This window comes from Lytechinus pictus, chromosome 7 (genome assembly GCF_037042905.1).
Source record: "Lytechinus pictus isolate F3 Inbred chromosome 7, Lp3.0, whole genome shotgun sequence".
Classification (NCBI taxonomy): domain Eukaryota; kingdom Metazoa; phylum Echinodermata; class Echinoidea; order Temnopleuroida; family Toxopneustidae; genus Lytechinus; species Lytechinus pictus.
Genome location: NC_087251.1, coordinates 39,094,145 through 39,110,571, shown reverse-complemented (window position 1 = coordinate 39,110,571; position 16,427 = coordinate 39,094,145). Strand labels below are relative to the sequence as shown.

The 16,427-nt window shown below is 38.0% G+C and overlaps 3 protein-coding genes across 3 annotated transcripts in view; all 3 read right to left on the bottom strand.

Annotated features, from left to right (window-relative positions):
• LOC129265208 (dr1-associated corepressor-like) overlaps positions 1-16,427 on the bottom strand; it is a 41,628-nt gene that overhangs the window by 22,189 nt on the left and 3,012 nt on the right. Inside the window, exons 2-3 of the mRNA XM_064102655.1 lie at positions 11,620-11,692; positions 9,903-9,996 (exon numbers count right to left, since the gene is read on the bottom strand). Of these exons, the coding sequence (XP_063958725.1) occupies positions 9,903-9,996; positions 11,620-11,692 (167 nt within the window). The remainder of the gene's footprint in view (positions 1-9,902; positions 9,997-11,619; positions 11,693-16,427) is intronic.
• Positions 51-5,837, bottom strand: LOC129265206 (uncharacterized). The gene is made up of 5 exons (XM_054903218.2): positions 5,657-5,837; positions 4,496-4,712; positions 3,845-4,021; positions 3,386-3,476; positions 51-2,160 (listed from the first exon to the last, which is right to left on the bottom strand). Exons 1-4 carry the CDS (start codon positions 5,746-5,748, stop codon positions 3,399-3,401), a joined length of 564 nt encoding a protein of 187 aa, XP_054759193.2. The 5' UTR covers positions 5,749-5,837; the 3' UTR covers positions 51-2,160; positions 3,386-3,398.
• Positions 823-1,788, bottom strand: LOC135154599 (uncharacterized; the record flags this gene model as incomplete). The annotated part of the gene is made up of 1 exon (XM_064101332.1): positions 823-1,788. A coding segment is annotated over one exon (966 nt), but the record flags the coding sequence as incomplete, so codon positions are not given.

Here is a 16,427-nt window from a genome sequence, read left to right as displayed (position 1 = left end):
TATGATGCTACTATTTTGATAAGCTGACAAAAGACATCTAATACACTCCATTGACATTGCATATAAACATTCTTTAATTCAATTAATAATAAAAAATCAGTGAAAAACTCACTTTATTACAGATTGTTTCATGACAAAAAGTACAACAGTCAACTGGCATATGACAGATGTAATCGCCTGAGTTACATACAAATGTATTGCAAAAAGATGTACCGTAATTCACAAATCTAAAATGATTCAATTATTCTCTAAAAACATCGATCATTTCCTGAAATAAACTTCATAAAATATATCGTGTAATCTCGTATGGACCATTTCAAAAGAGTTTATATATTATATTTTTCATCAATAAGAAAATTTTACGTGAAAATTGTAGGGTAATTTATAGATATGATGAATTATGACCTAAAAGGGGCTGTCTGTCTTAACTATCCTAATAGAATGAAAATTGTATGGGACTATTTATATTTCACTTAAATAAATTTTGATGCAAAAGTCATACATGTAGTACATTGCAACAGTCTAATAATTGCAATATGACTATAACATGAAAAATCGCATGAGTTACATAAAAAGGCATTAAAAAAGTAGTATTCACAAAAAACGACGAAAACGTGTAAGGCAAATTATAAATAGAAAAACGGTTAACTGTGACCTACATGTAAAAATAGCCTGTCTTGCTCATTTCTTTAAATAATAATTATTTTACGGGATAGCACACATTTTAAGAACTTATTTTCAAGAATAGTAGATTTTCACTTTGTCATCATGACAAATGAACATGTGCATCAAATTGATAGTCGCGATGGAAGTCACTGTGCCTCACACTGTCCGTCTTTTAAGGTTACGATTCTGTGCGTCGATCCCTTTCACACACCTCTTCCAGACTTGTTCCTGGCCTTCTCCACCTGTCGGGCACAAATCAAACGTTGCACGGCGAATGGCCCCCATCCTCTCTGGGTCCATAGCAGGATTCCTTATGCCTATCACATTTCTGTTGATCCTTTCTTCTCTCAGGAATAGAAGATTCCCCAGTCTCCTCGATACGTCCCTGTGGCAAGGGGCAAATGGGAGCAGAGAGTCCATCACCTGCTTTGTCACTTGCATCGTTCTCTTGCCGTCAACTGTGACGAACTCTAGCCGCCTTGTGATTTCATCCCTACTACAGACCCGGTTTGATCTGACATTACTCTGGCTGTGCAGACTCCTCAGGTGGTTCACTTCCAACTCCATGCGGCTGATCTGTTGGGTTTTCCTTCTGTCTTGTTCCTTCAGCTCAACAATCTTGTCCCACAAAAAACCCACAACTGGGTCTTCAGCAATTCGTGAAAGCACTGCAGGGGGTACCGGTGCTTCCTGTTCAGGTGGTGGTGGCGGCCATCGTGGTGCTGGTGGTGGCGGCCGTCGTGGTGCTGGTGGTGGCGGCCGTCGTGGTGCTGGTGGTGGCGGCCGTCGTGGTGCTGGTGGTCCTCGAGGTGGTGGTCGTCTGGGTGGTGTTGGTGATCGAGGTGGTGGTCGTCTGGGTGGTGGTGTTGGTGATCGAGGTGGTGGTCGTCTGGGTGGTGGTGTTGGTGATCGAGGAGCTCGTCGGAGTGGTAGCCCTCTGGGTGGTGATGGTGGTGGTGGTCCTCGAGGTGGTGGTCGTCTGGGTGGTGTTGGTGATCGAGGAACTGGTCGGAGTGGTAGCCCTCTGGGTGGTGATGGTTGTCGTCGAGGTGGCGCTTGTCTGGGTGGTGGCGTTGGTGATCGAGGAGATGGCGGGGGTGATGGCCCTCTGGGTGACGGTTGCAGTCAGGGTGCTGATTGAGGAACTGATGCTGGTGATCGAGGAGCTGGTTGGAGTGGCGGTACCCTGGGTGGCGATGGTCGTCGTTGAGGTGGGGCTGGTGGTGATCGAGGAACGGCTGCTACTTCTACAGCTGGTGGGGGTGGTGGAGGTGGTGGAACCAGTTCTCGAGGTGCTGATGGGGGTGGTGGAGGTTGACGAGGAGCAGTTGCAGTTGGTTCTGGCGGTACCTCTCTGCTTTCCCTCATCTCTTCCAATCTCTGCAAACCCAATGCTACGAGGTCTTCAATTGGTGTTTTGGTGTGGTACATCATTGCTCCTTCTTTGGAGTTGACAGCAGGGCGTGGGGCCTGGCCGGCAATCATGGTTGCTTTCTGTGCAAGGAGACAAAAAGAGAAGTAGAATAATCAATTTAAGATGTTACATAAAATTTTGAAACACAGGTATGTTTGTTTTACAATCAATCTCCCTTTAAATGACAAGTCCACCCTAACAAAAACTTGATTTGAATAAAAAGAGAAAATCCAACAAACATAACACTGAAAATTTCATCAAAATCGGATGTAAAATAAGAAAATTATGACATTTTAAAGTGTCGCCTAATTTCACAACACAGTTTATGCACATCCTGGGGCCTGTTGCATAAAACTTTTTACCTGAGAAAACTCTGGTAAAAACTGAAAACTAAGGTTAGTCTGATTTCTGCCATTGACTTTAACACAGGGCAAAAACTCCGGTAAAAACAACCTGAGTTTTCTCAGGTAAAATTTTTTATGCAACGGGCCCCTGGTCGGTATGCAAATGAGGAGACAGATGATGACATTATCCAATCACTATTTCTTTTGTATTTTATTATATGAAATATTCAAATTTTCTCCTCATTTTCAAGTGATACAACGATTAATTCCTCCCTGAACATGTGGAATTACCATTGTTTAATACTATATGGTTCAGTCAAGTTGGTACTTATTGTCAAATCTATAAAAAATGAAATATTGTATTATTCAAACAATAAAAAAAAAGAAATAGTGAGTGATGGACATCATCGACTGAGTCACCTAGATGTGCATATCACTGTTTTGTGAAAAATAAACGAATCTTTAAAATGTCATAACTTTCTTATTTCACATCCGATTTTGATGAAATTTTCAGCACTATGCTAGTTTGATTTTTCTCTATTTATTCAAGTCATTTTTTTCCCTGGGGTGGACTTGACTTTTAATCATATTAAATATATTGATAAAAAAAGTAATCAAGTAGCTGGTTTAATTCAACTCATTTATTTAATCTGAAATCCTACATGTGGGAATTCTGATCACTACCAATATTGTAGTAAATAAATTATTATAAATCAATTGCCTACCCCCCCCCCCCCCCGAAATAAAAACAAATGACAAAAAAATAGAACACCACTACAGGCACGAAAGTCATTAGCCCTCGGCATATTAACAATATCAGATTTTTCTAAGTCAGAACAACTTGTTTGATGTACTTGGTGATAACTTCTTTTCTTTTACCAGAAGAGTGGTGCAGGATACTCACCCCCCCCCCTGCAAAACACAAATGGGTAAAAAATTAATATACATACTATGAACCTACCTTCTTTGTCACTTTAGTTGTAGCCTTGGGAGGTTGGTGCTGCTGGCCGTGGAGGTGCAGTTTTCTTTGTTCTAATCGGTCCTGCTGCACTCTGTGAAAAGAAAGAGAATTTCTTTAGTTTGATATCATTTGAATTACGGCAGTGAAAAGGCACCAATTTGTTTTTCAAAAATAGAGGAGCATCTTAATGTGCATAAGTTTTTTCAGAATTAATGTCATTATTATATAGAATACAATATTCTTGTACTTTTATCAATACTTCAGCGAAATTGTAAAATCATACCTTTGACAATTTCAAAGTCACATGTAAATGTACAATCTGTAGGTCTATGCAGCCAATTTTGGAATTCCCACACCCATAGTGACCTCTTATGAAAACTTTCAACTTTCTTGCTGTTTTCTAACACTTGAAAAATGTTTAAACTTTAAGCTGCATCTCAAAAAATTTGATTTTCTAACCTGCTTCCCTGATGTTCTCTGAAGTTTCCTTGAAGGTTCAACACAGTCACCTGCATCAGCAACCTGGGGACGCTTCCTTGGAGGTTGCACAGGAACAGGCACATTGGTATCTTGCTCTGGAGCCTCTGCAATATGCTCGTACCTAAACTGCCTTCCTCCGTGTTCAGTTGTAGTTATCTAATAAAAAGAGAGTGAAATGTGAAAGTTAACACAGTGTACACCTGTACATGAATAATACTAAGAATCACTTTCAATCTAAATTTAGATTTCGATCAGAAATGAGATGTTTATATTATCGATTGAAACATTATAAAACCAGAACCATGGATATTGTGCAACATATGTAAATAAAAATCTACACAAAACTTAGAGGCAGAGCAGTGGATATGAAATAAAGTGGCAATAACGAGGGAATTCGGATGGATGTAAGATCAATTTCTAATCTAATGAACAATTTTAGATTCATTAAACGAAAGAACACTTCATTTATATTTTACTTAAGTAAAACACCACTTATGTAGGCAAGCACACAACTTGAAATTAATCTCCTGTGGTTGCATACTGTATCATTTAGTGTGACAAATATACAACAATTAATTTGCTCATGCAGAATGCATTTGTATAACTTAATCAACAAATGTAAATACTAACTATTCCTCGAAAGGGGTCGTTTGTCCTGACAGTAGCAATCTCGCCCATTGAACCGTCGCCTTTTACAAGTTGAAATTTGTCCCCCAATTGCAGATTGAACGGCGAAGTGCCAGGCCACAGTTCCTTATTCAGTTCACGAGGTAGCAGCCTTTTCAAAAGAGAAACCCTCAGGTCCGTGGTAGGAATATCCGAAATGATGTTTCTGTAGTTTGTCCATCTGGAATGAAAAAACGATGAAAATGTATATAAGTGCGGCGGATTCAACAGTTAAAGTATGCATAAACCTGTGCCAGCTTGAAACAGTTAGAAACTTTGGAAATATTAAAATTTCATGTCATTATGAGCCGACGTGAAATAAGAAACTTATGGCATTTTAAAGTTTTGCTTAAATTCACAACACAGTTTATGAGTGGTGTGGCGTTTGTTCACATTAATTTTTCCCCCCAGCAATTTCCCCTATTTTGTCGGAGCAACATCAAGAATCGGATGGCCAATAATCATAATATATATAATAAAAGCAAATCAAAAATCATGACGAAAGCAAATCTGAAGACTACATGTAAGTAATTTGTTTGGTACATTGTACAACCAACAAATGATTTCCTTGCCATATTGAAAGCAATATCTACATTTCATGATATTCCATCAAATTGAACCGACAATTCCACCTCAACAAAAAGTTATATTGAATAAACATGTACATGTAATATCCGAAAAGCATTTAAACACTAAAAATATTCATTAAATTCAGATGCAAAGCACGGAAAAATCAAAGAAATAGCATAGATCTAGACCTAGTGCCTACATGTTTATCGAGTGAGCACTAATAATATTAGTACTGCCGGTGTCAGTGAGACGAGATTTTGATTTTGATGAAATTTGCATCGTTATCTTATGGCCCTAACGTTAGATCTAGGCCTATGCACTGTAAAAAATGAAATGCTAATTAAGCACTTACTTAGTTACAGTGCTTGTAAAGTGACTGCACTACGAGTGCTGATTTTCTAGTTCAAATTTTAAACTAGAAAATCAGCACTCGTACCAAGTTAGTAAGTAGTACATTCACTATTACACGCACTGTAAGTGCTAAATTAGAACTTCATTTTTACAGTGCATGCTTTTTTTATTGGAATGGGTTAAGTCGAAACAAAAGTGAATTACCTGACTTTGGCTCTCAAATCGTTCCGTGACAAAACGGTGACTGCCATCCAAATTCTGCTCTCTGGGTCTCGTGCCTGGTACTGGATTACCATGGCGATTGCGTCGGCGTCACGTCGTTAGGTGCCTCAGTACTGACAGTAGTCTCAGCTCCGCAGAGCAGATACAGTACCAATCGGCAGGCGCAAGTTGCTGCAGTGGAGGGCTGATGTGTCTCAGTCGGACTCGAACTCTTAGTACAGGTCTACCAAACTACGAGTTCGACGAGGACCAGGTTAATTCCGTGGTGTAGGTAAAATTAAGTAAATGCGATGAGATAACGTCTTGACGAAAGTCAGAATTGATTGTAAGGTTTCAAGAGCATTTGTAGAGTATTTATAGAGATTCAAGATCTGGTTCGGCTTGTCAGCTAACCTGGCCCCATAGGCTTAACCTTTGGGCTTAACCCCGGCCCCTGGCGCTGGCCTATCGCGGCGCGCCGCGCGCTATTGTTGTCTGAATTTGGCTCCGCCCATCCCATTCAATTTTGCAATAATAAAAGGAAGCCTAAACGCTGAAGACTATTACTAGTATACAAAACAAAACAATGAAATCAAAGGAGTCCCCGCGCGCGATCGCTCGGCCTTGCTGGCTAGATTGCAATGGATCAAGAGAAGTTGAGATAGACTCAAGTGTTACTATTTGGGGATTTTCATCCCCAGATTTGGAGAATTTGAAAAGACTTGGGGATGGTAAAATATTAGGGGATTAAAATAAATTGGGGGATTTTTCGTGCATTTTAGGGGATTTTTGAAGGTTCTGATGAAAAGCACTAAGATTTGTTCATTTTCAGTAATATGATGCTAATAATAGTATACGATATATACTGGAGATCATAGAATGTACATCAGCGCATTTCCTGCGCAATTCAACTGATGTATTCATTGCATTGAACTTATATGTACAACTTTGCGATATGAGTCCAATGCTCTATGATTTATTTCTTTAATTCAGACATGAAGATAGGATTCTCATTGACATATTAGCTGAAATGATGAAGTGATGGCGTTGCACTGAGGGGAATTAGTGCCTATACATGAATATACAGGAGAATTTTTCACAAGCACCCTGGAAGGGAAAGGAATAAGTAGCATATATTATTAAGCCAAGTCCTGTAATTTCAAATACATTGCGAAGTTAAGCGACAGGCATCTTGATGTTGCTAATATACATGTAGGCCTTCACATATTATTCCCGAGTACCAGGGTTCTTACTCGAGTAGTCAGAGCAAAAAAGGATTCACATCATTACTTTTTCTTTGGGGGGGGGGGCATAATCGAGTTGGATTGATATCAAGCTATTGTTGGGAGCTATTTTGTACATTATTCAAGTTTATAGCAGTTTTTGTTTAGTAATTAGGGATTACCTTTTAATCTCATTGCTATACTCCAAATAACCCTAATCAGCAGATCAGGGGCCGCGGAACGGTTTTCAAAGTGGGGGGGGGGGGGGCTGATCATGCAAAAAATCACAATCCTATGGTAATTTTTTACGTTTTTGTGCACGTTTTTTTTTTTAAAGTGGGGGCTAAAGCCCCCCCACCGCCCCTGCTAATTTACATTTCTCCTTTCTTCAGTCTCCATTACCCTTCTTGCCTTTTATCCTCATTTATCTTTGTTATCCCCATCTCCTTTGGTACCCTCATCTATATACCCTTCATTCCTTGCATCCCTCATTTATTATAAAATTCCTTTCTCTATTGGACTTCTCTTCAGCTTTCTTAATTACTTCCCTCCTCTCTCCTGGTTTACCAAATCATGAATATTCATCATGCAAAGATTCCTACATGTATGTCTTATCCATGATGATGTGTTACTTTTTATTGTCATCTTCAAATTAATTTGAACATTGTATTTAAATCTAGCACAGGCAGCTGAGCACAAACCTTCAAACCATCAACATAATACCCCTTCATCTGTTCGTGTTCTGTGTTAGAAGAACCCGCGTATACTTATGAATTATTAAGTATAGCTCCCACAATAATTAAAACAAAGACTTTTCAATGTTATGTACATGTACTAGAATATCAAATATCATATAGATTCGTTAATAGTTTCAATTCATTTCACAATAATTTTATTATTTAAAAAAAAATGTAGTAGAATATTCAATATCATAGTCATGTAGATTGGTTAATAATGTGTCAATTAATTTTCCTAATTTTATATTGCCTTATTCTGAATAGGAAAATGGTTGGGAATTATCAAGACTGAATAACGCTACTAACATAAATACACCAAAAAGACTGAATAACGCTAGTTTTCCCCCCTTTCATTCTCTCATAACAGATCATAGATCTATTCACTGTAATAATGACCCTTGATCACAGCTTCATTTCCCGCCCATTTAAAGATTCGCCCAATCACCGCTTGGGTCGTGCATGATTACGCCCATTGTCCCATTCAGGTTTCACCCGCCAATGAAAAGCAAAAGAAATGCCGCGTACCAATCATCCCTCATTTCGACAAACTGGATGAAAAGTCTGTGAAGCGGCCACAAAAGAATACCAAGAAAACAAAAGTTCTCTGACAGAGTCTATATCAAAGTTAAAATCATGTTCCTGCTGATGATTGTAATAAAGGGAAAAGTCAGATTCAGGTTAAAGGGGATCAAGTTGTTTTTCTTTTATGGTCAATTATAGTTCTTTCACTGGTTTGGCCAAAACGAATGACATAAAATCCCGAACATTCCTGAGTAGGTCCGAGTTATGGATTTAAGAAAAAGATGAGAAATTTATTATGACGTAATAAAAACGTAAGATTACCCCCCCCCCCACTCCTTCTCTGCAGAAAGTATTCGGGCCTATGTATTCGAAATACCATCGAATTCATTGTTTCAGAATTATAAATAGACATTCCAATCATTCCAATCCAGTGAAGGAAAGTGAACACTGCCATTGATTATTGACGATAGAATATTATTGTAAAAACAGAGTGATTCGGACAAACCTTCATGCATGTAAACATGGTAAAATCATATGTCTCTTTTTATTAAAACGAAGATTACGACTTGAAGTCTAAGTCATGCAATGATTAATGCGCTACAAGTACTATACTTTTCCTTGTGTGCATTGCATAAAGAATGTTTTACAAAGAGAATAAATGACATTTCGTTTAAGATTTTTCGAAAAGTCATTCAAGACATGGATTTGTGATGATTTTCATTGGCCTTTAGGCGTCGTTGTTGTATAGTTTGAAAACAAAGGAGACCATCTTGACCTCATAAAAAACTTTAAGTTTATCCTTCCTTGAGCATTCAACTATTTTTCTGTCTATGTAGAATCCACGCTTACATGAATGCATTTGAAGAGGATGTTCTTTGCAATACACCCCCCCCCCTCAAAAAAAGTGTCAATCATGATGTCATAAGTCAGCGTTTCGTTAGAGCATAATAACCCCTAATTCCATAACTCCTTTTTGACGTGTTATTTTTCTCTGTTCATCATCACGCATCTCCCGCCTAATATTGTATCATTTTATCACATGCAGCTTACCTACCTATTGTCCTAGTTTCATAAACGGCGGCTATGCTAATACTGTACTTACAAGCCTAGTCAATAATCAATATTGTTCCCTTATAAAAGCTTCGGGGAAGTTCAAAGACGTTCCTTTATTGGTGTTAAGTACCTGTATTGTCGTCTTCTCCATTGTTTTTGACTCGTTGATGCCAAAAGTGAAACCGATAGTCGCAAAAGCATTATAAAAGAGTGTCCAATTCGATATAATTCTTCACAAATCAACTTATATTCAACGAGTCAATTTCTTCATCAAAAATTCTGGTAACCTGCAATGATTTTTTACACTTGACACTTGGCTAGAGCGAGCGGACACACAAGCGCCAACCGAGTGTCACTTCTACACTTGTCACTCGGTAAACAATACACACACCCCGAGTGTCAAAAATCAGAACACGCGAAGACATGACAGAGTGTGCTCTAGCGTGACATTCGAGTGTCAATACGCTGCGACGGCCGGAAATGGCTCACCGCGTGTACTCAAAGATTGCTGACTGGTACTGTACATGTAAATATTTTCAGCCTGGACCATCCCTTTAAGCATGAACATGTGACTTGCACACACACTCGCTATTGGCTACATCGTTGAACCTGTTCTGTAACTCAGAATAAAATATCTTCCATGTGTCATCGTCAGAATGCTCCATAGTGCACTCAAAATTCATGAAATCTTTTTAACAATCATCTATCACTTACATGTGAGACGTGGTAAGAGTCTTTGCATTCCTTGAGAGGGTTTCCTGCGATGCTTTTGTTATAAGACCTTCGACAAAGATCTCCAAGGCTTTGGCTGATGTTTGAAGTTTGGAGTTAAAGACTTTAACATAGAAAATGGAAACAAATCATGTTAAAATTGCATGATGGGCTCGAATTTGTCGACAGAAAATCCATTAATGGTTATTGCTTGATAAAAAAAAATTAACTATGAAGAGAAAAAAAATGTATAAATATTGGCAAGATTACTCAACGATATAATGTCACATTGACCATCCATTGTGATTATTTTCACCCCATTTATTAGAATCAACTACCCACCATACACACGCCTTCATCTCTGGTGGGCGAGACAAAAACTAATCACCGATAATTTGAGACTACTAGTTTATACATGGCGGGCCGTTCCAAAACCTTTTTTTTTTGCTCATTACGCTTCTGATATAGTAGTGTTGAGGTGGAAATAGAGTAATATGTGATATATGATTGTCATTATACCAATCTTTCAAAATTACGAAGGTGTCAGCGTAGGCCTATAACTCAAGTCAAAATTATTGTGATATATTTTCGGAGACCGAGTAAAGAGAATGAAGAAACGGACAAAACACAGAGAGGAATTGAAAATGATTAAATAATATGTAATTATTGATTGAATTAAAGAGAGAGAGGGGGAGCGAGTGTCGAGATGGAGAGAGTGATGGCAGGAAACAAAGAGAAAACAAATCAAATATAACATCAAGAGAGAGAGAGAGAACTATTCAGTGCCCATTCCCTTTTCAAATACATGTAGGCCTATATTTCATATTAAGACTAAAGATACAAGCCTTTCATGGGCATAATGTCTACACTCACATCATGGCATATAAAAAAACTCAGGTCAATTTAACGACTGTTCGCGTGAATCTAGTTGCGTAAAATGACATCACCGTATCATGGGATATGATGAATATTCATGAGCTGATGATGTCATAAATCACTTTTTCTCTCTGCGTTTGCTTATTCTTGAAAATATTTTGCTAAGTGTAAAGTAATTTTGAAATGATTCTAAACACATTTTCTACCTTCCAGCACATGCCAAGCTTTAAAAACTCTTATTTCAAGAAGTTATCAAGTTTTTATGCTCTAATTCTTATTCAAATACATCACCCGCGTTCGGCATTCCACGACAGGTTCATCTTACTTTTGTCTAGGGGTGGCTATTTTAATTCTTACTTTTATCACATTGCAGTAGTCAGTGCAAAGACTTTTAAAGAATTTTAGTCTGTCGCCCACTAGAAATTTGGAATGCGTCCGTTTTTCGTGAATTCCGCGAATGAGCATGGAAATATGGCTCCCGAAATCCTGTAAAATCAGAAACATTGTTCAGGTAAGCAAAGTATCTTATTTGTAAATTCATTAATCGTAGATTCATTGTAATGCTAAATTAATGTAAGACTTTTTGTTTTATGCTTCTCTTTTGTACATTTTAATCCTATGTCATGTTGAATTGCATGACAATTACTGTTGACATCAAAACGCGCATGCATTTATTTTTAATCGGAAAGTGCAGCATCCGCAGTGGAGGCCCTAAAACAAGGGAAAAAATACAAAACTGCTTGGTTAAATGGGGGGCAATAAACTCATACAAAAGAATACAGAAAATACATTGATATCTATTATTACTCAACATGCCAAAATGCACACAAGTAAGAAAGGATACATATAAGCACAGGCACAGGAGCTGCCACTTTTCCAACATCTTCATCTTTCTGCATAATTTTCTTGATTCGTGCCTGAAATTCAAAGAAATGAAAAAAGGATTTTAATAACTCACATCGTTATCACATTAAAACTGAACAATCATGACATTGACAAAAGCTAGCCTGACCAAACCCTGTGCACGGATAGCTCTGATGAATGAAACTCAGAGCTACAGAGCAAAACAGGTGTAAATTATCATATAGTCTTTGTTTTGGACCTGGCAGTCAAAATCATATTTCAATTCAACAATTAAATATTTGACTTAAGCTAAAGACAGCAGGCATGACAAAATTGACAGAAAACTTGACCAAAATTATTCACTTTTCTTTGGTCTTGCATAATAATGGCTAGCAGCTGGGCATGACTAATAGGTCTAATTTGCGTTAATTGCTATTTTGCAGAGGCCAACTTTTAGCGAGATTCCCCACAAGAAATTGTTTGCAAATGTCATGGCAAGTCTCTCAAGCCCCATTTTAATAGACAGTGCCCTAGCAGAGGGCGGGTAGAAAAAAAGGGGGGGGGGGTGGAATTCCTCAATGAGGTGATAAAACCACAGGTGGTAGCCTCCTTGCTCCGTCTTAACAGATACTCACTTAAAAATCCTACCCTGGTAAGGTTTCCATGGTAATGAATGCCCCCCCCCAAAAAAAAAAAAAAGAGACAGACAAAAGTAGAATTGAAGGAAGGAAAAGGAGAGAAGTAAAAGAAAGAAGGGGAGGGGAGGAAAAGGAAAGGGGAATAGAGAAAGAGAAGGAAAAGAAAGGAATGGAATATGGGAAAGAAGGAAAGAAAAAAGTGAATAAAGACATATATGAAAGGGAGAGGGGGAAAGAAAGGAGAGAAAAAGAAAAGACAGAAAAAATGGCAAAAGAGAAAAGGAGAGGGAGAGAAAAAGAAAGGGGAGAAATAAGAGAGAATGAAACTAAGGGAAGGAAAAAGAGAAAAGAAAAGAAGAGGGGAGTGAAAGGAAGCGAAGAAAAGAGGAAAGGAAAGGTGAAGGAAAAGGGAAGAAAAACGATGAGGGGAAGAGGAAATAAGGAAGAAAAAGGAATGAAGGGAAAGGGAGATATGAAATTAAAAAAAAGGAAAGATAAAAAAGGGAGAGAAGGGAAAGGAGAAAGGAGAGAAAATCGGGGTAAAAAAGATAAATGAGAGAAAAGAATGATAGAGAGAAAAAAGAAACATGCTTAAGCGAGGGAAAGAAAAAGAGAAAGGAAATGAAGAGGGGGGAGGAAATGAGGAATAGAGAGAGAAAAGGATAAAGGAATGGGAGGGGAGAGCTTTTCAGACTGTACTCCGATCGCGTCTTAATAGAAGTTAGAACATGCATTCGGGCGTTCGCGTAGTAGAGTTGTTTTTCCACCTCGCGTCCACCCTGGTCTGAGCAGGCCAAACATTTATGATGTTTTTTTTATATTTTGACATATACTTCTCCATCATGGAGCCTTGAACCGCTTGCCATATATGTACAAGAGACTGACCAAAACAAAGATGGATTTCCCTAGGAAATCCATATATACAGGATGAAATCGGTTTATAAGTGTGAATTTAATTGATATTTGAACCTTCATACACATTAGGCGTATGAAGGTTCCAATAATTGGTTATTAAAAAGGTGAAAATTTTAAGGTTTCTTACCAGACCAATCTCTTGTAGGTCCCTCGATCCATTTGTCAACAAAGCAAATACAATAGGTCTGACCCTTGAACCGCTTCGTTATGACGTACATATAATCACGTATTAAATTTTAGTATTTGTTAAATAATAATTTGTATCTATAAATTGTTCTTCAAAACGGCATTTTGTAACATCGCTAATCGAATGTACGTCATAATGAAGCACTTCAAGGGTCAGACCTATTGTATTTGCTTTGTTGACAAACGAGGGATCTACACGAGATCAGTCTGGTAAGAAACCTTAAAATTTTCACCTTTTTATTAACCAATACGCCTAATACAATAGGTCAAACGCCTAATGCGTATGAAGGTTCAAATATCAATAGAATTCACACTTATAAACTGATTTCACCCTTTAAATATGGATTTCCTAGGGAAATCCATCTATGTTTTGGTCAGTCTCTTATACATATATGGCAAGCGATTCAAGACTCAATGATCAGGATGGAGAAGTATATGTCAAAATATTTAAAAAACATCATCATGGAGTCCTCAAGGCTAGGTTAAGACTAGACCAAAAGCTTCGGTCTCTGTTATGTTGGCTGTTCCGCTAAACTCCGTTGTTTCCACTCACCAAATATAGAGACCAAAGTTCTAGCTCGATCTGTACAGGGACTAAATGGCCAGGGGCCTGTTGCATGCAAGGGTCTTTCGTAGGACCATTCTACGTAAGAACGAGATATCGCTCAACTGTTTCACAAAGCCGATTTGGGCGATACGAAGAATGGTCCTTGGAAAGACACCTCCAGACATGTCCTACGTAGGCATGATCTTCTTTGCACACCGCCCGCCACCGTCGGCATTGAGAGAAAATGCATTTAAGGCAAGCCACACTGACATATCACCTCTAAACATTTTTTTGGTTGCACTCTGATGCATTTTATCTGGGATGGCGCCAAGTTATTTTTTATATGGGGGCTAGTTGTCATCAATTTCAGGTCGTCTTTTTGCACGGCAGGACGACCAAAAACGGATGTCATTTTAACTTCTCCGGGGTACATGTATTATTCCCGGAGGTAATGTATAGGGCCAAATCATATTTTTAAAATATGTTTTCTTCTATTCTCCCTCTGTCTTATCCCCACCCCTTTTCTATTAAAAAAATAAACTTGAAATACTTGAAATGGGCGGCACTATATCTCTTTAGCCGACCCCTCATGCTTTCTCATTAAAAATAAACAACAAATTTCTTTAAAAGAAATTATGTAAGGTAAAAAACGTGTTCAATAACATTCAGCAAAAAAAAAAACAAGACAAACAAAACTAAGATGTTAAACATGCTAAATCATTTATTTATTTTTATTTTATTTTCCTTATAATTATTTTTTTTGCTGAGATTTATTTTAATCAATGAAAATTAATTGTTGGATTTGAAACAGTGAAACAAAACAAAAAACCTGCAGCTAATATTGAATTTAAGATACAGATTAAGCCTATAGCTTACGAATCCATCACAATCATTACAAATGAAGATAAGTTCATTAAAGAAAAGATTATGGAAAGTCCATACGAAGAGGCGCATTTTTAATCTTTTATGTTATTTCTTAAACCTTATATTCTTTTATAAACCTCTCTTTAAGAATGTCGAATAATCCGTTCCTCTGATTGGTCAAAACTGAGGTCATGTAAACAACCATGCCTTCAAAACAACAAACTAAGGTGGTAACCAAGGGCAACGGGCATAGTTAACAAGATTTCTGCCCGTTGCCCCCTGATCCGCCCCTTAACGACGGGCATAGCAAAATTTGGCTGAAATCCCCATTTGATTGCATGCAAAATGTTGCTTTCTGCGGTGATTACGGATACCATAAATATCCGCGCGATTTGATCGAAAGTTTTAAACAATTCGCGCATTTACGCGCTTATTGCGCAAGTGCGCGCAACGGATATGACATATCGATGGAACGATGCCGATCTTTGACTTTTGCTTGTTAATTCCTGTTAAAATATATGGCATTTATTGAAAATAAAACTAGCTTATTAAGGACATAACGGATGTATATCAATCATCAAGTCTTGGGGAAGTTCGCTCAAATGCATGCTCGCAAAAGGTGAGTCAGGTGAAAAGATTAGACGGTCACTGCACTTTCTAACAATAAACGTTTAACTCGTTCATGTCGTTACTTAACCTTAGCCTGGGACAGTTAGGTATTGACAAACGACAACGTTAGGACAGGTAGATCTAATGTTAATTGTCGTTAGCTTAGAAGTTAAGAGTAGACTCTAGATCTAACGTTAGGACGTAGGTTTAGTCGACTAGATCTAACGTTAGATTATACTCTAGTCTAAATTTTAAGACTGAACTTTAGATCTAGCTACACTGTAGGCCCTAGACCCTATTCAGAATCAGACCCTAATTTGGTTCCTAAAAATATCTAGCCTAGGCCTAGTAGGGCCTATCGGTATGAACTGCTCGGGAACTGCTTTGATATTCGATTTGAGACCTAACTTCAGGGCAGGGCTAAGTAAGGGCCTAGACCTTACGTTAGCCTTGGGCCTAGGCCAGGGGCAGGCTTTTTTGTTTTAGTTTTACTTGATCTAAACCTAGACCAAGCCCTAACGTTTATGTTTAATAATTCGGTTCATAAAATATATATGGACTGCTTTTATATTCGAGACATGGTTGTTTCAATTCGGCTCGCGGGTACCGCATCGGCCAGACCATGCCCTCGGGCAAAGCCCTCGGGCATAGTCGCGTTGCGGTCCCCTTGAGCCTCTAGAAACAACCATGCCTCTCAAAGCAGTCCATATATCTATAATATAAACTTCCATAAAATAAGTGATCATCTTTAAATATGACCAGCGTTTATGATTGTTGTCATATTTAGCATTATTTCTGTAAAAGTATTTTTTCCATTGCGGATTGATTCACACCTTTTTCTATGTTTTAATTATTATTGCAAAGTACTACTTTATCCACTTGGACATGTTTGCAGCAATTTTCATATTTTCATTTTCTTATGTTACTCATCATGCAACTGAGGTATGTTTATACTCTAAACACTCACATTGTATTTCTTGCATTTTATCTGACAAATAAAATAAATAAATTAGATTTTTCACATGCAGCCTCTTCTTCTTCTTCTTCTTT